Source organism: Malaclemys terrapin, chromosome 1, assembly GCF_027887155.1.
Source record: "Malaclemys terrapin pileata isolate rMalTer1 chromosome 1, rMalTer1.hap1, whole genome shotgun sequence".
Lineage (NCBI taxonomy): Eukaryota > Metazoa > Chordata > Testudines > Emydidae > Malaclemys > Malaclemys terrapin.
The window spans coordinates 70,043,118-70,069,019 of NC_071505.1; the positions used below are offsets into that span (position 1 = coordinate 70,043,118).

The 25,902-nt window shown below is 41.8% G+C and overlaps 1 protein-coding gene across 1 annotated transcript in view; it reads left to right on the forward strand.

Moving 5' to 3' along the window:
* ZDHHC17 (zinc finger DHHC-type palmitoyltransferase 17) overlaps nt 1-25,902 on the forward strand; it is a 123,503-nt gene that overhangs the window by 9,976 nt on the left and 87,625 nt on the right. The window contains exons 2-3 of the mRNA XM_054027001.1: nt 12,555-12,658; nt 25,352-25,474. Coding sequence (XP_053882976.1) covers nt 12,555-12,658; nt 25,352-25,474 — 227 coding nt within the window. The remainder of the gene's footprint in view (nt 1-12,554; nt 12,659-25,351; nt 25,475-25,902) is intronic.

A 25,902-nucleotide genomic window follows, 5' to 3' on the forward strand; every position in this document is an offset into this window, starting at 1 on the left:
CTTATCTGCTCCTATTCACCAGTGGTGTGTGTGATTTTCTTCATTCTCAAAAAAGTCACTTTGGATATGTCACCACTGCAATTAAACGTCCACAGTTGCCCTATGTTAGCTGACTTGAGCTTGCCAGGCAGAGGCTAAGGGGCTGTTTAATTGCGGTATAGACATTTGGGCTGGAGTCTGGGCTCTTGAACCCTCCCCCCCCCCCCCCCCCCCCCCCCCCGAGCCCGAATATCTGCATTGTTGTTGAAGAGCCCTTTAGCCGGAACCCTGTAAACCCAAGTCAGCTGAGCTGGGCCAACCGTGGGTAGCTGCAGTGTAGACATACCCTTAGAGGCTTAGACTAAGCATGAGATGGTTCAGCTGAAGAAATTTTGTTATAAGGGAATTGGATAGGCTCTTTCAACCTGTTAATCCTAGTTTGCTCTGATCAAAGTTGAAATATTAAGTTACATCTATTTACTACCTCCTTCCTTCTTTGCTTATACCTCCTTTCTTTTTTTGTCTCAACTGCAGTTTTTCTTTTTTCCTATATTATTAGATCATGTTGTATATTTTCTTTTTGTCTTTCTACGCTCTTACTTATCTCTTTCTCTGCCTTGTGTGCTCACGTCTCTCATATTGTGTTTGCTTTCTACCATACTTTTTTTCCACTTTATCCCAAAAATCTTTTCCATCCACAGTCATCCATGCATCCACACATGAAGCTCTCAAATTTTACCAGACAACAAATGATCAGAGTATAAAACCTGTTAACCATAGATGGATATGAATGATTGACATTGCATCTGCTGCCCAGAGAATCCATCTCCAGCCCCTTAGCTGCTCAGAAAGTGTGTGTACTGGGATTTCTAACAATGTGCTATCCCTGAACAGTGCTCATGGCTCCATGTTTCATATCTGTGTCTAGCTAGTAAGTGACTGATAAACTGGAAGCTCTCACCTCCACTTGTGTGGAAAGAAGGAGCTTCCTCCTCCCTTCTCCCCCCCCTCCCCCCCCCTTGGCCACTGAAGTTCAGAGCCACCTGGCTGGTACAAATTTGGGTGAGGTTCTCCATTTCTCTACCCTTCCCCCACATTTTTGGGTACTCCTCCGTAGCTCTGGATCTTGCACTAGTGAAGTCAATGTGAGAATTTTGTCACTCATTCAGAGGAAGCAGAGTGCTGCTGAGTAGCAGCAATCCTTGCCTCTTCTGCTGCATTGTAGGGTAGGTCTATACTTACCTCCGGGTCTGGCAGCAAGCAATCGATCTTGTGGGATGGATTTATCGCGTCTTATCTAGACACGATAAATCGATCCCGGAAGTGTTCGCCGTCGACGCCGGTACTCCTGCTCCGCGAGAGGAGTATGCGGAGTCGACGGGGGAGCCTGCCTGCCGCGTCTGGACCCGCGGTAAGTTCGAACTAAAGTACTTGGACTTCAGCTACGTTATTCATGCAGCTGAAGTTGCGTATCTTAATTTGAAGTGGGGGGTTAGTGTGGACCAGGCCGTAGTCTTCCCAGTCTGCAGCAGAGTTCAACTGAGCCTTCTTGACAGTTTCACTGCTGCCCTTCTGACTATTAGAAATGAAAACAAGACAAGAATCTGGTCAGTTTTAACTGTTGAAATTAGAAAAAGCTTTGAGCAGCAACAGATGGACTGGAGTTCTTTTGAATTAGGAAGGCAATACTGCATTGGTTGATGAATGTTTGGTGTTTTTTCTTTGCAGCCACAGAGTTAGAAATTGTTGGTTTCTTAACGGGTTTATGTTTCAAAGATGATTCTCAGAGAGAATATCTTTCTCACTAGATGTGGAAAAATACTGAGAATATCTCTTCTGTTTAGGTTGGAAAGGTTCTGAACCCCATCTGTGAAGAGAGAGTGACAAAATTTTAGGGTCAAAATTTGACATAAATATTGACTAACCATCAGTTTGAAATGAATTCAATTAAAAAAATAAGTCAAAAGTAGCTTGTGGTGATAAAAGTAATAATAGTTTTGGGTGTTGCAGCCATATTTTCCCGTTTTTAAAAATGTTTTTCTTTCCCATGCTATTGAGTAAGAGCCCACATAAAGCTGGAAAATGGTGACCGTGAAATAATGAAACTGACTATGTAAAGAGCTGTCAAATGTACAAAGTAAACCAAGTGGGGGAGGGAGGGAATGAGAAGCTATTTTTTTGTTAATCTTTGTTACTGTTGTCTTTGTTACTCTAATAATGGTAGGTAAAACATTCTCAGAGTAGGATTTGTAATTTGATAGTTTACTTTCCGCCCAGTTAATTTAAAAGGAATCTGTATTTTCACATGCTTTAATCTTCCATTCCACCAGAAAATAAAAACAGCTGACTAATTTATTGGGCCAAACTCAACCTTCCTATAACTCCATTTAACTCAGCGACACCTGGGATGAATTTGGTTTATTATTCCCAAATCAGATTGACAGGCTGCTTCATTTGGGTAGCCTCCTATTAACTTCCCTGGGGCTCCAGGCAGGTTGAGGGGTCTGTCTGTGTGGAGTGCTTGCAGGGTCAAGGTCATAATCCATCATGATGGTGCACAGTATTGTGTTTTGACATCCTGTGCTTTTAAAATTGAAGTAATTTAAAATTAAATTTAAAAAGCCATATTAAATTCATCTCTCAAAGTATAAGAAAATGTTTGGGAAATGAAAAAGGGCTGTGCTGGCAGAGGAACAAATTTTCTAACTTCTATGACTGTATTACTAAAAAAACCCTAAAAAGTAAATTTTAAGTGACAACGCATTTTTATGTGATTTAATAGTTTAAAACAGGGGTGGCCAACCTGAGCCTGAGAAGGAGCCAGAATTTACCAATGTACATTGCCAAAGAGCCACAGTAATATGTCAGCAGCCCTGCATCAGCTCACCCCCCCCCCCCCCCCCCCGGGCTCCCAGTGTCTCGTGCCCTCCCGCAGCCCAGCCAGTTGGCGCCTCCCTCTCCCTCCCTGCACCTCCGGATCAGCTGTTTCGTGGCGTGCAGGAGGCTCTGGAGCGGAAGAGGGGAGAAGCAAAGGTACTGCAGGCTCAGGGGAGAGTGTGGGAAAGAGTGGAGTGGGGGCAGGGCCTGTGGCAGAGCCAGGGGTTGAGCAGTGAGCACCCCCCCGGCACATTGGAAATTTGGCGCCTGTAGCTCCTGGCCCAGAGTCAGTGCCTGAACAAGGAGCCGCATATTAACTTCTTAAGAGCTGCATGTGGCTCCAGAGCCACAGGTTGGCCACCCCTGGTTTAAAACAAGCCATTACAATGCCTTTTATTTTAGTAAACTTTTTTTTTTTTAGAGAGAGAGAGAGTGAGAGTAGTTATGTATGAAGATGATGTAGTTACAGTTGATTTGATCTTCTCAGTCTGTGCAGAATCCTCTCCTCTCTCTAAAATCTTAGGGGGGGCGGTGTCAGTGAGAAGTCTCTTTTGTACATATTTTTGTATACTTTATACTGGAGAGATCTGTTTCCGAAGTATCACTACTGCTCAGCAAAGATTTACTCATATTTGGATATATAATGTAATTAGATTGCATCCATAATTTTGTTAATCCAATTAACTACCTCAAATTAATTGCGATTAGAAAAATTATTCACAATTAATCACAATTTTAATCACACTGTTAAACAATAGAATACCAATTGAAATTTATTAAATATTTTGGATGTTTTTCTGCATTTTCAACTATATTGATTTAAATTACAACACAGAATACAAAGTGTACAGCACTCACTTTATATTATTTTGATTACAAATACTTGCACTGTAAAAATGATAAACAAAAGAAATCGTATTTTTCAATTCACCTCATACAAGTACCATAATGCAGTCTCTTTATTGTGAAAGTTCAACGTACAAATGTAGATTTTTTTTTTTGTTACAAAACTGCACTCAAAAATAAAACAATGTAAAACTTTAGAGCCTACAAGTCCACTCAGTCCTACTTCTTGTTCAGCCAATCAAACAAGTTTGTTTACATTTATGGGAGATAATGCTGCCCGCTTCTTATTTACAATGTCATCTGAAAATGAGAACAGACGTTCACGTGGCACTTTTGTAGCTGACATTGCAAGGTATTTACGTGCCACATATGCTAAATATTTGTATGCCCCTTCATGCTTTGGCCACCATTCCAGAGGAATATGCTTCCATGCTGATGATGCTCATTAAAAAATAATGCGTTAATTAAATTAGTGACTGAACTCCTTGGGGGAGAATTATACGTCTCCTGCTCTGTTTTACCCGCATTTTGCCATATATTTCATATTATAGCAGTCTCGGATGATGACCTAGCATGTTGTTCCTTTTAAGAACACTTTTACTGCACATTTGACAACATGCAGAGAAGGTACCAATGTGAGATTTCTAAAGATAGCTACAGCACTTGACCCAAGGTTTAAGAATCTGAAGTGCCTTCCAAAATCTGAGAGGGAAGAGGTGTGGAGCATGCTTTCAGAAGTCTTAAAAGAGCAACACTCTGATGCAGAAACTACAGAAACCAAACCACCAAAAAAGAAAATCAACCTGCTTGTGGCATCTGACTCAGAAGATGAATGTGAACTTGCGTTGGTCTGCACTGCTTTGGATCGTTATCGAGCAGAGCCTGTCATCAACATGGACCCATGTCCTCTAGAAAGGTGGTTGAAGATGAAGGGACGTATGAATCTATAGCGCATCTGGCACATAAATATCTTGCGATGCCGACTACAACAGTGCCATGCGAATGTCTGTTCTCACTTTCAGGTGACGCTGTAAACAAGAAGCGGGCAGCATTATCTCCTCCAAATGTAAACAGACTTGTTTGTCTGACTGGTTGAACAAGAAGTTGGATTGAATGGACTTGTAGGCTCTAAAGTTTTACATTGTTTTATTTTTTACATAATTCTACATTTGTAAGTTCAGCTTTCATGATAAAGAGATTGCATTACAGTACTGGTATGAGGTGAACTGAAAAATACTATTTCTCTTTTGTAATCAAAAATAAATGAAAAGTGAGCTCTGTACACTTTCTGTTCTGTGTTTTAATTGAAATCAATATATTTTAAAATGTAGACAACATCTAAAAATATTGAAATAAATGCTATTCTATTGTTTAACAGTGCGATTAATCGTGATTATTTTTATCGCACAATTGCAATTAATATTTTTAATTGCTTGACAGCCCTAATTTCAGGCATCTGAGAATCTAGCTGCCAATTCTGTATATGTGTAATAGGTTAAAACACTTTCAAGTCATGAAGATCAATGACATGAACTTCCTTCCCCTTTTAGGATTGAGGAAGGTTCTGGAGTAGTCACGCTCAGTGGTAGAAAGAATATTTTACAGTAACAATCTAAGCTAGGGCTTGAAAAATTTACTAGATATTTAATAAGGACTAAACTCACCAGCAGAAGGTGAATATAAACAGTGGTGTATTTATATACCTTGTGAAGCATTTTCAGGTCCCTTGGAATAAAAGGCACTATATAAAAGTATAATATTTTATTTCCATGACTGAATTTGACTCTTGGGATGATTGCCATCTTTGTCTTAATTTCAGATTAATTTTAATGTCATCAGTCCATGACTACTGAATGCTTTTTTCTGACTCTGCAGTAAGCTTATGTATGCTGGAATGCTTGAGACCAACAGAGTTATTTTATGGTCATCATATTTGTGGTTCTTATCCATGTGCAGGTTTTAGTTGTGATAATCCAGTATATTCAGGTTAAAAGTAGACACATCTGCAGCTTTCAGTTTTTTCTTTGAAATAGCTGTCCTACATCCCAATAGAACTCAGCTGCTGGCTAAATATTTACAGAAAAAGGAAATAATGTCTCCGTTAACTAGCTGAGTTATGCTGCAACATGTTACATGTTAGGAAAGAGACATTTGTGGTTCTTGTTTCCTTTTGGACAACAGATGTCTCAAAAAGCACCTACTTTGTTCAAAAGTACTTGTGTTTATATTGCAATATGAACACTACATACCATTTTAAATTAAAGGATACAAAAAAAGACAATTTTTTTTACAAAGGTGGTTTAGGAATCTTCAGCAAAACACAACATTAGCTATTGGATTCAAGTACTTCACCTTGAGTAGGTCTGAAGAAATCTTTCCACTCCAGTTTTAGAATGACTGCAGTAATGGAGCCAAATTCATAAATGGGCACAAATGCGTTGAAGTCAGTGCAGAGATTTATTTCGGCATTGCTGTGTAGACTGTTTTCACAAACTTGTTCGGAGATGAGGCTGCAAGCAGTGTGGACCTGCTTCCTTCTTAGCTGTCACTTAGGAGACATCCAATTTTAAAAGAAGGCTTCCATGTTCTTTCCTCCTTTCTCTCTCCTGGGCATCAGCTCTCTAGTTTTTGGTTTGAGATAGTGACAGTGTCTCTGGATGTGATGAGCATTATGGCCAAATTTTCATGCAACTTGCCCTATATTTAGTAATATGGAGAAGTCCACTGGGAGGAAAGATGCAACTTTTTTTTAATCAGTCCCACATTTTGGAGTCTTTGTATATAGTGCCTCAGACTATCACATCTCCTGCCTGTTGCAGCCTCTCTGCGGTCAGCTGTGGTTGGAGTTGGGTTACTTAATACTTCAGCATATAGTGGATCAGGAGAGGAGGACCTGCAGGACAAGGTTGAAGAAGCAAGTGCTGTGATGAGGTATGGATCTCTAGATTATTTCACAGACATTCTCACACACACCTGAGAGGTGAAACGCTCTGCTCCGGGGCTAGCAATTAGATAAGTAAAGGCTGTAGTGAACAAGAAGAGCTCCTTGAACCCTTCTCAGAGGATCACCTATCTGTGGGCAGACTAACACCTGGGCAGTGGATTTTCCCTGTTTCTTGAAAGGATTGAAACAAAAAATTCACCATATAATCTTTCCAAAAATGTCAAGGCTTGTTCTACCAAGGCCCTGAGCTTCACAACAGCCCAGTTGTGCACTGACAAAGCCAAATATCCTTTCCCATAGCTACAGAGTTCCTTTAGGAGGGGATTCAAGAAGGCCTCAGAGTGAGCATTATTGGGTAGGTGTTCAAAGGCTCCTTAGGCAGATACCCTAGCCCTCTTAGCAGCTCATGAGTTAGTGGTTAGGTTCTTCAAGGTGGTCTCCTACCTCAGGCCATGAGTGAAATCTTCAGTCCCTATTAACTGCAAATCTTTCTCCATCCATCAAGATCATCCATTGTGTGTAAGACCTTAATAGAGTGACTAGCTATGAAGAGATTCATTTTGGATGGATAGCCATGAACACTTACTCTGTTCTGTCTAACAGCTGAGAAAGAACGCACACAGTCTTCACTGCCATGTCTGTGTCCTGGAAAACATATTTGATAGAGGGGAAAAAAAATTTTTTTTTTTCATACCTAGTTAATGCCTTATTACGCCAAGATCGTGTGAATCTGAGGTTCACCTATTTTTTTTTTTTTTTTTAAGTGGCATAACTTAGCTGTATTTAGGGTGGATTGATTAAATCACCAGTTTTAATCATCATTTAAAACAGCAAGCAGGAAACTTTTTTTTTTTTTTTTTGATCGAATAGGTAGACTTGGGGAGACCTGTATTCTGTTATTGATTTTTCCCACTAACCTGTTTGGTGACTTAGGGCAAGTCACTTCATCTCTCTGTACCTCAGTTTCCCCATCTATAAAGGTGGGGTTAATGATGCTTGCCTCTTGTAAAGCGATTTGAGATCTACTGACGAAAAGTGCTATATGACCGTAAAGTATTTTTTATTTTTTATTTTAAATTATTTTCCTAGCGAAAGGTAGATTCTCTCTAGTTGCAACCATTAAAACGTGTATTTGTAAAAAAAAATATAGCCTTTACAGTACACTAAATTTTATACTACTGTTTGGTAATCAGGATGATTCTCTCTCACTGTGTGTGTGTGTGTGTGTGTGTGTGTGTGTGTGTGTCTATATATATAGAGAGAGAGACACACACACACTCAAGCTATTATATAGGTAAACATATATTTAGATTTTTAACTTTTACTTTTTCTTATGTTACATTTACTAACCTTTACTAGATGGTGATGAATTACTCATGAAATTGTGTCAAGCTGCATTTGGATGGAAATTGGAATTCAATTAAAATGCATAAAAACAGCATTTTAAAATTTTACTAATTAAATAAAACTTCTTTAACTGCGCTGAATAGATAAGAAAAAGTGAGTTTATTAAAACATATTTTGCATTTAAAACTGATTTGTTAAAGCTGAAGTTAGTGTATTAAATTGTTTCTGGTCACGCTGACCTTCAAGATTTTGGCACTATAGTAGCTGTCATACTAGTTTTTATTCATAGACTGGAAGAGGAAAACAAGCTTTCCTGCTTTTTCAACTTCTGGGCAGTTTCTCAGCTTTGAACTAGTCATTAAACTGAACTCATTGAATAAACTGAAATGAAGAAAATATTCTTTCTAGACCTGCAGAAGACGCTACTGACTGCTAAAAGCTGATTTAGCACTTCAACTCTGTTCCAGGGCTTCCATAAGTCCAGTGATTTGACTTTCTTTAAAACTTCAGCAAACATGTACCACTTAAAAAAATAATATTCATGTTGTTTAAATGATTATTTACGATTATAGTGAGTTTAGGCCCATAATCCTGACAGGTTTTATACAATGAGCAAAGTTGGCTTAGTCATTATTTGAAGGAAAGGCTACCATGGAAAACTAAAGTGCTGTGGAAAGTGATATCTAACCTCGTGAGAGTGAGTGAGGGTGGGGGAGAGTGAGTGACAGAGGGAGTGGGGGGTGGGGCAGGGGTGTTGGGTTTTGTGCGATTAGAAAGTTGGCAACCCTAGCTCAGAGCTGGAGCCAGATGATACTGATTTTTGTTTTCAACTTCATTGGTAACCTGCTAGATTGGAACACTGTCTGGCATTACCATACAATTTTTGGAAATTGCCCTGGCCGTTTTGGAATAATCGATGAAGTTAAGGAGTTCTGTATATTCATCCTCTCTGAATATTCATGAACATATATGGTAAAAGTAGTATGACTTGTACCATATATGTGCAAAGTGCATTTTTTTTCCAGAGGCTTGTAACTAAATAATTCACTCAAAAATATTTCTCTTTATGATGAAAATCCCAAAGTAAAATTTCATTTTCGTAACTCCAGTCGTTCCAGTGCTAGAGCTGTTTAAAAAACAAACAAACAAAAAAAAAACCCCTTTCAATAATTTTTGATGTGGAAAAAATAAGTTTTCCATCATGTTGAGATCAAAAGTTTTTGCTCAGACTTTCCAAATCCTTCACCTCCAGAAAGAGACCAAAACTGGAAAATTTCTGCCTGCAGGGTGAATTGACTCATGTTCTGCGATGTTTGATTTCTGAGTCTTGCTTCCTGGGAATCCCAGGTACACCTCTACCCCGATATAACATTGTCCTCGGGAGCCAAAAAATCTTACCGCATTATAGGTGAAACTGCGTTCTATCGAACTTTGATCCGCCGGAATGCATAGCGCTCCCCCCCCCCACTCCCCCCCGGAGCGCTGCTTTATCGCGTTCTATCTGAATTCATGTTATATCGGGTCGCATTATATCGGGGTAGAGGTGTAGTTGAGTAAAACAGGTGGCTGTGACCTCAGGTGGGACTCATTTCCACCAAGGCAGAGCAGCAAACTTTGCTGCAGGTATTATGATCCTGTGGTGGGACACATGGATACATTTTCATGGAAGTGGGATCAGGAACTTATTTGTTTTGTGTTTTCATTCCAGTTGTCCTGATATTTATCCCCTAAAAGATATGCTCTGGTTCAAGGCAAGGTTATTGGGCTTGATGCAGAAATTTCTGGGTGAAATTCTATTGACTGTGTTGCTAAGGAGACCAAGTGATAATATTAATAGAAAAATTGCTAAGTAAAACTGCATTCATCCCAACAATCTGAAATGTCACAAGTTAATGAAGCACTTCACCGTGAATAAACTGAGATGTTTTGTTTGTTTTAGAAGTTTACAGATACAATATGAGTAATTGAGCCTGATCCTGGAGGTTACCATTTTGCTGAACTATGGCATTTGCAATGTTGTCCCATAAACTCAGTATAAGAGATTAGTAGTCCATTTCTAATCTGCTTTATTAGATAATGGTTTAACAATGAGGAAAAAATATTAACATTCAGTATTCAGAAATTGAGTCATTTCTGAAGGTACTAGTTTCTTTTTATGGTTAAACTATTGTTAAAGCAGGTTGGACATGTGTTCTTTTTAACACTGGTTCCCCTCTTTGTCAACTCATGGATTCATTTTGGGGGGGAAGGAGGGCTAGGAGTGACAATTTTTAGGCCACACAGTTCCTCTCTTAATTTAACTGTCTGACTTCCAAAATGTTCAGTTAGCTGGGAAGAATAGAATGTCAGGACCTGTTGAAGTGTGGTGAGTAAGCAAACAATCATCCATTACAAACTTTGCCCCAGGAAGGGAGCAGCTGCAAAATTATTAATATAACATTCCTAAACTGCTGTAGGAAAAGGTACTTTCTTCTCTGAATAGGAAATAGTTGAAGTTATTTGTGAAGCCTCTTTTCTGCTGCATTGGGCCCATTATACCTGCAGACTTGTTGAAAAGAATCGCATTTTCTGTATTATCTAGCTGTTCAGTCATTCTTTTACAGCACTGTAAGTTGTAGTAAACTATATTTCTAAATGAAATAACTGACATTTAATTTTTCTTTTAAAATTTTATGTAAATTATACCTTAGGGTGGGGAAAGCAGTCTTTTTGTTTGGGTTGGACTACTAAGTATGATTTTTTTTGCTTATCCATATTTAATGTGATGATGAGGATGAGAGTGAGTTAATGCTCTCCAGCATAATACTATAGTGATGATGGAGAACAAAAAACCTCATTTAAAGGGAGGTGGTACGATATATCTAAAGCGATTAATGGTTGAGACACTCTGCAGCTGACAGTTATTTGCATGTTCACAATTTGAGCATTATATCTCCGAGGAAAACATGGCCCCTGACTTAGGAAATGTATGTGCTAAATCAAGGCTGTGCAACATATAGACTAGGCCATTTTTTCTTTGAAGCCACTTAACTCTTTTGGTAGATCCAATTTTTGCAAGGTCATATGTTTATGTTCCTGAGAATAGCTGTCCACACTCTCACTCACACTCACACTCTCATTCTCTCACTTTCACTCTAGGGAGGTAAAAGGTTAACCAGTAAGCATTAGGCTTACTGTTAACTGAGCTTAACTCTTAACCCCGGTGGCCCTGTGCCCGCCAGAGGGACTCCAGCCCCGGTGGCCAGGCCGGGCTGGCGGGCTGGAGCGACCCCCACTGCAAAGGACAGGCCAGGCCAGTGGGACCCCAGCCCCAGTTATGCTGGTGGGACTCCAGCCCCGGCTGCGAGGGCCCGGCCACAGCAACCCTGGCCCTGGCTGTGCTGGCTGGAGCAACCCCAGCCATGCCGGCCCGGCGGGACCCCAGCCAGGCCAGAGTAACCCACAGCCCTGGCTGCGCTGGCTGGTGGGATCCAGCCCCTGCTGGGATGGAGCAACCCCCAGCCCTGGATGCACCGGCCGGCACGTCTTCAGCCCTGGCTGTGCGGGCCTGGACAGAGTGACCCTGACCCTGGCTGCGCTGGCCAGAGCAACCCCAGCCAGGCCGGGCCAGTGGGACCCTCATCCAGGCCGGAGCAGCAGGACCCCCCAGCCCTGGCTGCCCTGCACCAGGCTAGCTGGAGCGACCTCGCTTAACCTGTTAAGTGATATCATTTTAATCATTTAACCGGTTAACTATTTTAACCAATATTTACGTCCCTATTTCACTCTCACTCCCTCCTCCCCCCCCTTTGAAGTAAGATGAGGAAATATCCTGGTTTATTTTTTCTTTTCCCTTCCATTGGGTTTATAACAAAAGAAGGGAACTCAGTTCGTGTTAGTAGGGTATTTTGTGTGTCCCAGAGTCTTAAAACGTGATTTCTATTGCCCAGATGATAAGCTCCTAGTTATGATCCAAGAGCTACAATAGAATATAGAAACTAGGTTATAGTCACCATAGTAGTAATGATCCCAAAAGCGCTTTACTATTACACATATAATAGGCATCATCTGTGGGGTGAAATGTGGCAGCTGTTTAACAGCGTACAATTACAGAATTCAAGTCAAAGAGTAAACCACCATACATTTGATAGTAGTTTTTGATTGTATTAATATATGATTAAAAAGCTATCAGGTGTCGTATTTTACATACTTGTAAAGATGGCCATTACTGTTGAGGAGGCACTCTTCCTTCTAAAACACTATGTACTGAATGAATTCCTGCAGCATGGGATTTGGTGATACTGCGCTGCTGCAGGTGTGCCATCTCTTGGATGAGATATAAAACTAAGGTCTTGAAATGTATTTATTAAAGAATACTGTGGTACAGTTCACAACACTTAAAGAGTTTTGACCATGTATCCTGGCCAGATTTAAATGATTTTATTCTGTGTTCAACTGGATATAGTATTTTTGTATTCATATGGAAGTATTCCAAAATAAATGCTGTTCAGTTACAAATATTTTAAGAATTCTAGCAGTAAACCTAAATCTCATGCCCTAATAGCAGATTTCCATTTTGCAGGAAATCAAGCCCCAAAGCCATTATAACCATGGATACAGTGATTCTCTTGGACGGAAAAGCCACATTGATGATTACAGCACATGGGACATTGTCAAAGCTACACAGTAAGTGTACTTTTTTGCAGTTTTAAATTTGTCAATATCTCCATTAGTGGAATGACATTAAAATGAAAATCTCTTTGTTTTAGTTGCGTAAACTTTGAATGAATAATTTATTTTTTGTATCCTCAGAAACCGCAATCCTGGGCTGATGGATTATAGTACATGATTCGAAAATTGAATTAAAAAAATGCTTTTGAGGGAAATGTGTGCCCACTGTATGAAAATATACAGAAGTATTTATGCAGAGTGTTGAGATTTAGATTATTGCTCGGGTGGATGATGAAGAGATTAAATGCTTTTTGAAATTAGTTTTTCTTTTTGTCGATGGTGTTCCTTATGTTTTAAAATACAAATAAATTACTAGATGGGGTGGATCATACACAGTTACAAAATTCTTATGTGATTTTAGATGTTTAGACCATTGGAGCACAGAATGCATAATTAGGATTCCCCTGATCACCTTTAAATCTACAATTTCAACATTGCCATAAAACTGTAAATTGGTTGCCATGTAGTATAGTAGCAATTAATCATTGTGACTGTACTAATGAATCAGGGGGGTAAGTATTTTTATATAGGTGCTAAATTACATAAAACTCAGATTATTTCAGATATGAAGCAATTTCTTATTTTATATTAATACACAACGCAGCAAGTGGAGAGTTTGGGTGCTTATATGACTTTCTCCTGCAGTTTGGGTGCTTATGACTTTCGTAATCATAATATCCAAGTGCATGCAGTACAATATAGAGTTGTGTTGTGAGTGAGATGAGAGAAAATATGACAGTACACTGAGCCTTTGGAGCAGCGATTCTTATTTTTGTTTGGCTTGCTGAACTGCTGTGGTTATTTTTGTTTATCTCTATCACTGAGTTGCAGAAAAGATGTTGCATTGAAGATAACCTCACTTGTACTTAAGTTGACATGGTAATTTAATTGAAACGTTATTTTTTTACACTTGCGTGTGACTGAGACCTTGTCTACGCTATAGGTTGCTTCGATATAACTTACGTTGCTCACACCCCTGAGCGACATAAGTTGTACCGACCTAAACGCCCGTTAGACAGCACTATGTCAGTGGGAGAGCTTCTCTGGCCAACATAGCTACTGCCTCTCACTGAGGCAGGAGTTAAGCTGACAGGAGAGAAAGTTCTCCCGTCAGCTTCGAGCATCTCCACTACATGCTCTATAGCGGCACACCTGTGCTGCTGTAGGGTGGATGTAGCCTGTGTAATTTCTTTAGTGAACTGTAGCCAGCCAATATTTAATTCTATGTGAACGCTGACTTTTTGGAGGTAGGTGCAGAGGCTGAGTTTGCCTATTTTTCTTAATGTAAAGAGGGAAAGTTTTTTATATTTTCTGGGGGAAACATTTTTTTAATAAACTTTGGCTACTATTGGTTATTGTGCAGGAATAAGATATGGTTGTGTCAGTAGGGCAGGGGGCTTCTCCCAGTGCCAGCTTACATGGGAGGCCAGTGAGAGGAGATCAGATCCACACCAGATGTACACAGTCCCTCAGATGCACAGAGGGCAGAGAGAGAGAGAGGGGCTCAGACCCTTTATATTGGCAGGACTCCCCTGATCCCTGTGCACACTGGCAGGCAGAGAGAGGAGCTCAGATCCCTCCCAGAGGAACAGGGGCATCCAATCCTAGTGCATGTACTGGCAGGGAAGGAAAGGGGCTCAGCCCCTGCTCCCTCCCCCCCCCCCCCCCAGAGAAAGGATCCCCATCTCCCACATGGCTGGCTGAGAGAGGGACTCAGACAACCAGTGAGGCAAGGGCCCCCAGATCCTTGCACACTTTGGAGGGGAAATTATGGGACTGAGAGGCGCCTCTGCTACAAATCCCTCCCCCCCTCCCCCCGCCCTGTTCCTTACCTCCATATCACCCTTGGTCTAGTAAACACAGGAAATTTGCAATGTGGAGGCTTTGGACAGCGCTCCAGTGGATCAGTGCGTCAGCTCCCAGCTGTGGCGCTCCGCTTCCCGCTGCCGGTAAGTATGGGGAGGTTGGGGAAAGGAAGCCCCCCGTACTCACCTGTGGTTGGGAGCTGGTGGAGTGGAGCGGCTGGGGCCGGGCTGCTCCGCTTCCGCCGCCAGCAGTGAGTGCAGGACCTTCCTCCCCCCTCCCCCCAGCAACACAGCTGGGGCCTGGGCAAGGAAAGTGGAGCGGGCTGGGGCCGCGGTGCTCCGCTTCCCGCTGCAGGTGAGTAAGGGGGGCATCCTTTCCCCAACCTCCCCGAACTCAGCGGCAGAAGCAGAGCAGCCCGGCCCCAGCTCGCTTCTTAAAAGCGCCTCAGATGGCACACTCTGAGATTCCCTTGAACAAAAAAGGCAATGGTTGTGTCCATCCGTGAGTAGAATGACTTTCCTGCAGGAAGGCAAGAACTTGAAGCCTGATCATTTTTGTTCTGGTAAAATATGTGGCAACATTGCATGTAAAGTTGTAATATTCGTTTGTATGGCATTGCTAGACGTGTTCCAAGTCTGGGGGGAGCAGCCACAAACCAGTTCCCCAGAGACAAAAGGCTAGCCAATGCCTCAGACAGGCGTCAGCAAAATCAAATGAACTGTCAGCTATTCTTTGGCAGGAAAGACGATGTGGTTAATATCTTGACAAAGAAACAGCTGGGGGTTCCCATCCACACAGACTTTCCCTCTCCTGTACCTCAGCTGGAGATGATTCGCAAAGAAGAGACAGCTATAAAGAGCAGAGAGGAGACTCCCCAATTGGTTCCTCCTGTCTCTCTACCCATGGCATCCACAACACCTGAAGAATAAAGGAAATAGCTTTGGACTGGGGGAGGGATCCTGACTGCTAAAAAGTGCAGAGAGAGACATTTGTTTTGAATTCACACTAGCTTGTTATGTTAGGCATTAGTTTAAATTTACTTTTATTTTCTTAAACCAATTCTGACTTTTATGCTTCATTACTTGTAATAACTACAAAAGATATATTTTAAGTGAATAAACTTGTATTATTGTTTTATTTAGACCAGTGTGTTTGGATTGAAGTATTTGGGAAGCTCCATCTGGGGTAACAAGATTTATGCATATAATTTTTAATGAATAAAATGATGGACTTATTATGAGCTTGTATTGTCCAGGAGAGTGCTGAGCAATACAAGACACACTTCTGGGAGGAAGTCTGAGACCGGGGATTTGCTGGTGTTGCTCTGCAGTGTAAATCAAGGGTGGGTGGCTGTAGCACTCTTGGGGTATAACTGGGAGTAATTAACATGCTGGAGGCTGTGTGTGAGCCGGCCAGGAGTGGTTGATCTAACAGCAAAGCAGTGTAAAAGGCATCCCAGGTTGGAGAACTGAGAGGACACAATTGTTATCGGTCCAGATTTTACCCTGGGTAATGTCACAAAGGGTGAGGCTATAAAAGGGGGCATGGTGCTGTGGCTACTGTAGTTCTTCCAACCACTGCAGCTGGTGGATCAGGAACCTCTCAGGGCCAGTGGCCAAGATCCTTATCTTGAACAGTGCCTTGTGATGCTTTTATCATATAGATTAGATTATAGTGTAAATAGTTATTTAGAGTTTTAGTATTGGGTTTTGTTTCTTAAAGTTTTCTAGTTAGTTGTTAAGTGGAGCTTCAGTTCTGCTGTTGGGATCAGATGCTGGGTCTGAAAGTCAAGAGTCCTGGCTTCAAGAAGTGCGAACTTTCTTTGGTTCTAAGCTCCAAGAACCCTGTGGTATCTAAAAAGGATCTCAAATCTTTGTGCCTGAAATCGAAAAGCAGAGAGACTCCATTGGTGACAGCCTCTGTAAGCAGAGCCATTTTGTAGGAGCAACCTCCCTCAAATCCAGGAACTCGAGTTCAGGGGAAAGACTCAGTGTGTAAGAATGATCCAAAAGATACTTGGGGAAATTGGTGGATCCAGTGTCTTTTAATCCCAGATCATTGGATCCTAAATTGAGAAAGAAGGATCCTGAACATCTAGTGCAGCAGGCAGTTAATACTGTGGTCCCACAGATCAGACTCAATTCAAGGCTGCTCAACAATCTCCCATAACAGCGGTAGATCAAATCCATTGTACAAATCTTTAGCCCGTTCTTATCTTGAATCTAGAGGGGACTGATAAAGCCATAAGAGATAGAGGAGCTTCTTCGGATCCATGTACTACTACTTCCGCTCCAGAGAAGCTCAGGATAGAGGAGCTATTGTCTCTCACCACTTATTGCATCAGACATGCTCTCAGAAGGGGATGAACCTGGGGTGCTCGAAGAACATCAAGAAACAGATTCTGAACTGGAGGACCAGAAGTCTCTGGATAAAAATGTGGGAATTGTGTCTTTGTTAGAGGATGCAGTATTTCATGAAATAGTTGACGACTACTCAGAAAATTCTTTTGGTAATAGAGGAGATGTCTCTCGCTGCATCTTTGATGTCCTGGTTCTCCATAGAAAAACAGAATTATGCTTCCTGTTTTAGAGGGGCTGCATTGAAAGCCCTTATGGCTGGCCTATCATTTACTGTATTCCATAAAGATAAGGTTGTCCTATGTCCCCGTCCCAGGTTCCTATCTAAAGTATTGACTAAGTTTCCCATGAATCAGTCAACTAATCTGCCGGTATTGCTCCCTCCCGCTCCCATCCCATAGGACTGCATAGAAATGTAGGTGAAAATAGGTTAGATATTTTAAATGCAAAAAGGGCTTTATTTTATTGTTTGAATGGGACTAAACAATTCAGAAAGTCTTCAAATCTTTTCATGTTTTATGCTGATTATAAAAAAAGGTCAAATCTCTTTTCAAACATTATCAAAATGGTTATGTACACAAGAGGCTTATATATTGACATCTATTCCTATCCCAGAAGGATTTTGGTCCCATTCTACTAGGGCCAAGGCGACCTCAATGCATTACAATTACCACTCTCCCGATTTCTGTAACATGGAGCTCCAGACATACATTTATACAACACTGCTATTTGGGCTTAGGGTTTGTCTACACATGAAGCTTAGTGCATGGAAAATCAGGGTGTAAATATACAGCAAACTAACTGCCCATATGGACCCTGCTACCATATGCTAAAAGTTCTGTAATGTACTGTAAAACAACAAAACATCAAAACACACTAAGGAAGTTTCATGTGCAGTAGCAGAGTCCACCTGGCCAGTTAGTAGATGGCAAGCTAGGGTGTTGTAGATTTACACCCTAGTTTCTGCGTGCTTAGTTTCCAGATAGAGAAGCCCTGAGTGTTCAAATTGGATGCTCAGTTTGGCAGAGCAGTACTTCAATCTTTCTTTAATTAAGACTCCATGTTCCACCTTCCCCCAAAGAGGAGTACTGCTTGTCAAACTATCCCATGAGTGGGAGATGTGCAGAGGACGCTTGGACAAGAAACAAAGGTTACTCACACTCAGAACATTCATGAACAGTGAGGGGAAGGGGCAAGAGTGGTTGCAGGAACACCTCAACAGGCACTTCTATCAAAAGATTCCAATGTGAGAGCTGTACCATCAACACATCCATGAGTGGGAATATGAAGAGTACACCTTGAACTCCAGTTATAGGTGAATAACCTTCATTTCTTGCTGTTTTAGTTATATACCCTGACCTTCTTGGGAAGGTGGTTGTAGCAATGGCTGGTAGCAGGATAATCACTGCTCAGTAAAAATAAAGATCTCTCAAGAAGCCACAAAGGCTTAATAACCATAGTTTCTTCTTCCTGTGCCTGTGGCTCCCACTTACAGTGTGTCAGTTCACCTGGCACAGAGGTTTGGAAATTCAAATAGCAGTGTCCAGTAGGGGTTGTGTATGCACTTTTCATGCTGATATGCCCAGGCGTAAAGGGGGCAGTGCAACCTGTTCACCCTTGGTTCCTTCTAACTGCCTTTCAACAGTAAGTGGGAAGACTTTGTGTCCTTTTTTCAGTTAGTTACTGTTACAAGTTATTAATCTTTTAATTTAGTTATTAGTTACCTTGTCATTAGCTACTTTTTTTTTTTTTTTTTTTTTTTTTTTTTTAAAGACAGCTAGTTTATAGTGGTCAGTGAGGCTAGTCAGTTACCTTGTCAGTTTCAGGCTGAGCCCTGTTTGCAGGCTTCAAATCCTGTGCTTGTCCATTTCAGATTTGATGCTGGGGCCCTGCTCATCAGGCTTCAAGTTCTTGCCTTCCTGCAGGAAAGTCATTCTGCTCATGGATGGACACAACCATTGCCTTTTTTGTTCAAGGGAATCTCAGTGTGCGCCATCTGAAGCGCTTTTAAGATGCGCACACAGAGGTCCAGAGAACATGGACTGAGGCTCTTTTTAATTGAAAAATCTGAGACCCCAGTCAGATGCTGACCTACCACAGTAATAAGGAAAATACTGAACCAGCGTGTGGATCTGTATCTCCCCTCCCCCTTTTGGTTCCCACCTTTCTTTCTTCAGGGATACCTGGCCACAAATAACATCAGACTGTTCGGTCTTGCAGGTCATGAAATAAGGTTATGCCCTACAATTCTATACCATACACCTGATACCCTCCCCATCTCTCTTTAGGGATTCACATAATTTCACATAAGTTTCATGCACCAGGAGATATAATCTCTATTGGAGCTGGGTGCCATAGAGCTGGTACCACTTGCCTTTGGAGGAAAAGGATTTTAGTCTGCTTTCTTTATGATACCAAAGAAAAAGGGAGGGTGGCAACCTTTACTAGATCTCAGGCTCCTCAACAGTTATATGTCCAATCCAAAGCTTTGCATGGTGACTCTGGCATCCATCAGACCCTCATTAGATCTTATGGACTTGTTTAGTACCCTCAACTTGCAAGATGCTTATTTTCATGTGGCGCTAGACCTGTCATACTGAAAGTTTCTCTGCTTTGCTGTACTGAAGGACAATTATCAGTTCAAGGTTTTCTTGTTTGGTCACTTGACTGCACCTTGAGTTTTTACAAAGTGCCTATAAGTAGTAATCGCTCATTTACATCATCAGGGTATTTGTGGGCCATATCTTGACAATTGATTAATCTGAGGCAAATCAGTCCAGCAGGTCTGCAACTCAGTAAGATTGATTTTGTGCCTTTTTTCAGATTTAGGACAAAAATCAACATAAAGAAATCTCAGTTGATTCCATCCCAAATCATAAAGTTTATAGGTGCTATCCTATACTCCAAAACACCGAGTATGACCCAAGGACCTTGATGCTGGCAAGGGCACAGGGATATATAGGGGTACGACGACCCCATTGGTTCACCAAAGGGGTAGTGCCACACTGGTGGTCCTTATCATTGTGAGATGTATGATCAGAAAATATGTGAGGAGTTGTATGTATATATACTAAAAAAAAAAGTTCTCTAGGTCTGTAGTTAAAAGCAGGTCACTCAAAGTTAGCAGGTCATGAGACAAACTCCTCCAGATATGGGTGGGAGATGTCTCTCTATGGTGGACCATTGTGTATTGTATGTCATACAATAGCAGTCTGTTAGCATTTTAAGTAAAATGCTAATGAAGAGCTGTGGGAGACTTCAGAAAGAATCACTTGGAAGAGGAAAACAGTGTGTAGGTGGCATTATTTTGAGGTCAACACCAAAGGTTGTTCTGATATATTTGGGGGAGCAGAAAGACACCCTGACATCCTTCATTTAGGAAGTTAAACTGACAGCGGGTTTGCTTCATGAAAAAGGGATCTCAGCCAGGCTTGGCTGAAAACGCTGGAAAGAACTTTGTGTGAGATAAACTTCTTTAGATAGATGGGTAACTTATTAGTTAAATTTAGAATGTGTTATGATTTTGTTTGATATATAACCATTTGTTCCCATCTCTTACATTGGTTTTTATTCTAATCTCTATTCTTTCTTAAATTAATTTTTTTGTTTTGTAATTGAATTCAATTGTTGTGTGTAATACAGGAGTGGTGTTCTACGGTAAAACTGGTAAGCTATGTTCCTTTGGGACCAGAGGATCTGGAATTTCTGTGGGTATCCTGTGATCAGGGGCTGGATTCCACAGGAGGATACTTAGAAGGGTCTCAGGAGCATCTGTTGTCCACCTGAAAGGCAAAGAAAGGGCTTGAGTAGCCCAAAGAAGAGTGCTTGAGTATCTGACAGGCTGGTTGCCTTATGGAGCCAACACTCAGCTAGCACAGGCAAGACTCCCTCGCACTGGAGGCAGGTAGTAACAAAAGACTTAACACTGGGTGCCCTGAGAAGTGTCACATTGAGGGCTTGCCTGTGGAGAGATTTCAGAATCTTTCCCATCTGATCATGTTGCTTCAGTCACACCATCAGACATGGATAAGAGTTTGTTTGAGGCTACTAGGTCACATGGCTCTTGCACCCAGGTGACATCTTTTGTCAGATTGAGACTGAGACCTTTTCTATCTTGGATCCAAGCATTCATAGCATGAACCAGCAAATCATGATCCCTCAGTTGATACTCTTGTCCCTTCATTAGTGGTTAGAGCCAGATAATATTTGTTAGGAATGCCTTTCTCCCCTATATCTCTCACCGTGATATTAGCAGCTGGGGTGCACATTTGGGTCAGTTCCAGACTCTCAGCCTATGGACCTCAGCAGCTTTATAAGCTTACATAAATGTGCTGGAGCTGAGAGCTTTTTGTTTTGCTTGCAGATTGTTCCTACTGCTGTGGAGAAATCAAGTTGTACAGATTTTAACAGACAACGCCACAATAATGTATTACATAAACAGACAGGGAGGAACCAAATTCAGTCACCCTCTGTCAAGAAACCATTCTACTCTAGGAATAGTGCATCAGTCACTGCATAACTCTCCTAGCAATATATCTCCCAAAGGAATCGAATGTTGTGGCAGATGAACTAGGAGAAGTTGCTCCTTTCACTAATGGTCTCTGAAGGAGTCATTGCTAACACATATCTTCCAACATGGGGATTTCAGAAAATAGATATCTTTGCACCCAAGGATAAGAAAAAATGCCCTCTTTTGCTGTTGAGGGGTCTGGGTTCTCTAGCAGATGAGTTTCTAATCTCCGGGTCACGTCCCACTGTCTGTGTTCTCCCCCTCCCCCCTTCTTTAATTTCCATTATTCTAAGGAAAGTGCAGCAGGACAGTGCTCAGATGATTCTTGTATCCCCAGCATGGCTTCATCAATTTTGGTATCCAGACCTACTGTATCAGAGTGGTAGCCGTGTTAGTCTGTATTAGCAAAAAGAACAAGGAGCACTTGTGGCACCTTAGAGACTAACAAATTTATTTGAGCATAAGCTTTCGTAGGCTAAAACCCACTTCATGGGATGGGTGCAATGGAAAATACAATAGGAAGATGTATATACACAGACGACATGAAAAAATGGGTGTTGCCATACTAACTATAATGAGTGTAATCAGTTAAGGTGGGCTATTACCAGCAGGAGGAAAAAAAAAACTTTTGTAGTGGTAATCAGGATAGCCCATTTCCAACAGTTGACAAGAAGGTGTGAGTTCCAATCATTTTGTCCAATGACTCTCCCATTTCTACCAGACATAATCTCTCATGACTCAGAATGCATACTCTCTATGGACCCTTTGTGTCTTCACCTCACGGCCTGGAGACTTCCAATTTATATTCCTGGGGGAATCGTGCACCAAAAATTAAAAATTCTGTGCACAGTATTATAAAATTCTGCAAATTTTATTTATCAAAATAACAGTATATAATCATGCCAGGTTCAATTATTTTGGTAATTTATTTCAAAATACCTGTCAGCAAGTATGTCTGTAATAATACAGACACACAACTAAATTCCCCCAGGAGTAGAGAGTTAAAGAAACCCCTATGACAACCCCGTTCCTGCTTCTCTGCTCCCTCCCCCCAGAGCCCGGCCATGGGGCCCTCCCAAGACCCTCACACCCCCTAGAGAGCCCAGCTGCGGCCTCCCCCAGCCCAGACACACACCCTCTTCCCCTAGAGCCCAGCTGCAAGGCCCCCCGGCCCAAACACTCACACTTCTACCTACCAGAGCCCAGCTGCAGCTCCCGCCCCCGGCCCCGACACTCATGAACCCATGGAGCCCAGGGATCCAGAGGGAGAAACAGCCTGATGCTGGGTTCCTGGGCTTGCATGGAGTGTTTTGCATTCTGCCATATCCATCCTTCAGGGCATGCTGGGAACTGCAGCTACTGGAAACCCTCCAGTTCCCTCTCCCTCCCCCCGGCCTTGTCTTCTATTTGGGAGCTGGGCTCTGCCAGGTCCAGTGGCCCCTAGTGGCAGCCAACATTTCTGCAGCCCATTTGGGGGTGGGGGGGAAGGAGCGGAAATTTGGCATACCCAACATTAATTTTTGAAAAATTCTGCATGTCGCAGTGGCGCAGAATTCTCCCAGGAAAAGTTAACATGATTTGATAAAGAATTTTCTAATGAAGTCTAGAGAATTTTCAGGGAAAGTTAGAAAACCTTTGACTAGGAAAACATACACAGCTAAATAAAAACATTTTCCCCTAAGGATATAGTCAAAATAATCTGATCCCCTTTGAGCATCTAGTCCAGGATTAATGGTATATCTTCTATTGCTTAAAGTCAGGACTTTTGCTTAACTTCATCAAAGTTCACCTAGTTGCGATCTCAGCCTTTCATCCTCTTATTCAAGATTTTGTGTTTTCTTATACAGCTGTCAAAATATTTCTTTAGATCCCTATTGTACTACTTAGAATGAGATCATTTAGAAAATCTCTTAAACTTTTTACAGCAGTGGTTTTCAAACTTTTTTTCTGGTGACCTTGTTGAAGAAAATTGTTGATGCCCATGACCCAACGGAACTGCGGATGAGGGGTTTGGGGTGTGGGAGGGACTCAGGGCTGGGGAAGAGGGTTGGGGTGCAGGGGTGAGGCCAGAAATGAGGGGTTCAGGGTGTGGGAAGGGGCTCTGGGCTGGGGAAGGGGGTTGGGGTGTGGGAGGGGGTCAGGGCTCTGGGGTGGGGCTGGGAATGAGGAGTTTGTGGTGCAGGAGGGAGCTCCGGGTTGGGGGGGAGCTCAGGGTTGGGATAGGGGTTGCGCTGTTGGGGCACGGGCTTAACTCTGGCGGCTCCCAGTCAGCGGTGCAGCCGGGGTGCAAAGGCAGGCTTTCCGCCTGTCCTAGCACCTCAGAACGCACTGCACCTGGAAGCAGCCAGCAGCAGGTCCGGCTCCTAGGCGGAGGCGCTCAAGCAGGTCTGCACAGCTCTCCCCCGCAGGCACCTCCCCCCCGTCTCTCCAGCTTCCATTGGCCGGGAACCGGCCAATGGGAGTGTGGAGCCATTGCTCAGGGTGGGGGCAATGCACGGAGCCCACCCCGCCTAGGAGCCGGACTTGCTTCTGGCTGCTTCCGGGGTGCAGCATGGTGTGGGAACAGGTAGGGATTAGCCTGCCTTAGTCAGGCAGCATCACCAATGGGACTTTTAACTGCTCGGTCGGTGGTGCTGATCAGAGCTGCCGCAATGCAGCTTTACATTCTGCAGCCCAGTACTAGGTTGCAACCCACAGTTTGAAAACCACTGCTTTACAGCATCAAAATGTAGATCAAACTCATCTCAGCTATTAACCAAATAGATGTGAACTGTATCAAAATTTCATATGTCATCAGTAAGTTACAGCTATCAAGTCGAGTAACTGCTTTTTCTGCCAGGACCCAAGCTACCTCGGCAGATTTCCTGTCATTGAAATTTGTAGAGCAGTGACATGGTCCTCAGTATGCATGTTTAGCAACCATTACTCTCTAGTATGAGCATCTGGAGTGGATACTGAGCTTGGAAGAACAGTTCTGCTGTCCATGTTCAGATGTGCTCCTATCGCTCACTGCTTAACTCACCAAACTGCTAGTTAATCACCATAAGAGGGAGCCATGTGCACAGGAACTTGAAGAAAAAGAAACAGTTACTTACCTTATAGTATGTGGTGTTCTTTGAGATGTTTTGTGCATACACAAAACCCCATACTTGCATCTCAGAAACTCCTCTTGAAACTCTGAGTGGTGAAGGAACTGAGAGAACGGGACACATTAATAGAGTACAGGTATTGTCATAATTTTCCCTGTAATTTTGCCCATGAAAAGGAGAATGGAGACAGGGTAGTAGCTAGCTGGGTTATGAGTGGCTAGTAGTACTTTTTTGAATTCTGCCCAAGCAACTGCATGCTTCTTAACATTAGTAAGTTTTCTTCCTGAAAGGAAGTGTTGATGTTGGTCAACGTTGGTCCCAGGTAGTGTTGACTGTCCATGAAGAACAGTTGGTTTTGCTTGTGGTTGCACAGGGGGTCACTGTTTGTGTGAGTCTTCCATAAATTGAGGTTATATTGTCTGGATTTTTCCAGGGAAGTGGGAAGAGAGTGCTTCTTGGTGGGAAACAGTAGTCTCAGGTCAACCTAGATTGGTTAATTAGTTCACAAATGAAATTCTGTGGCAGAGGAGCAAAATCTTGGTTTCTTTCACAGATGGAATATAGTCTTTCAAGAACTCCTTATGCTGTTGACTGATTGTCTTGTCCTATTTGTGCATGAGTTGCCTGTCTTCATGCTTCTCCTATTAGCAGCAGGTGGAAAAAAGAAAACTTTGTCATGGTAATCCCTCTGCATAAGAAGTTTGCTGTTTCTTACTCACTTTTTGGTTCTTATCTCCAGCAGGTGAGAACAATCTTTGTAATTGCTACAGTCTTTTGCATAGGTTCTTATATTGTGCTCATCTCTGTGGTATCTAAGTACCTGATTGTTTCCTACATGTTGGTTTTTGCATACGATAATAAGTTGGAGTTTTTTTTCTTCTTCAAGGTATGGAATATATGAACGATGTAGAGAGTTGGTGGAAGCAGGTTATGATGTACGGCAGCCAGACAAAGAAAACGTTACACTTCTCCACTGGGCTGCAATCAACAACAGAATAGATCTGGTGAAGTATGTATTAATATATAGCTAAACATCAGTGATGTCTTTAAACAATTTTTATGTTTGTCTATAATGCTAAATAGACTTCGTAGTTCCTTTTTAAGGCCACTCATTCTCAATTTTAAGGGTAAAAAATAGGGCTATTAATTAATCGCAGTTAACTCGTGCGATTAACTAAAAAAAAAAGAATCGTGATTAATCATACTGTTAAACAATAGAATTTCAATTAAAATTTATTCAATATTTTTGAATGTTTTTCTACAGTTTCAAATATATTGACTTCAATTACAACACAGAAACAAAGTGAACAGTGCTCACTTTATATTATTTTTATTACAAATATTTGCATTGTAAAAATGGAGAACAAAAGGAATATTATTTTTCAGTTCACCTCATACAAGTACTGTAGTGCAGTCTTTGTTGTGAAAGTGCAACTT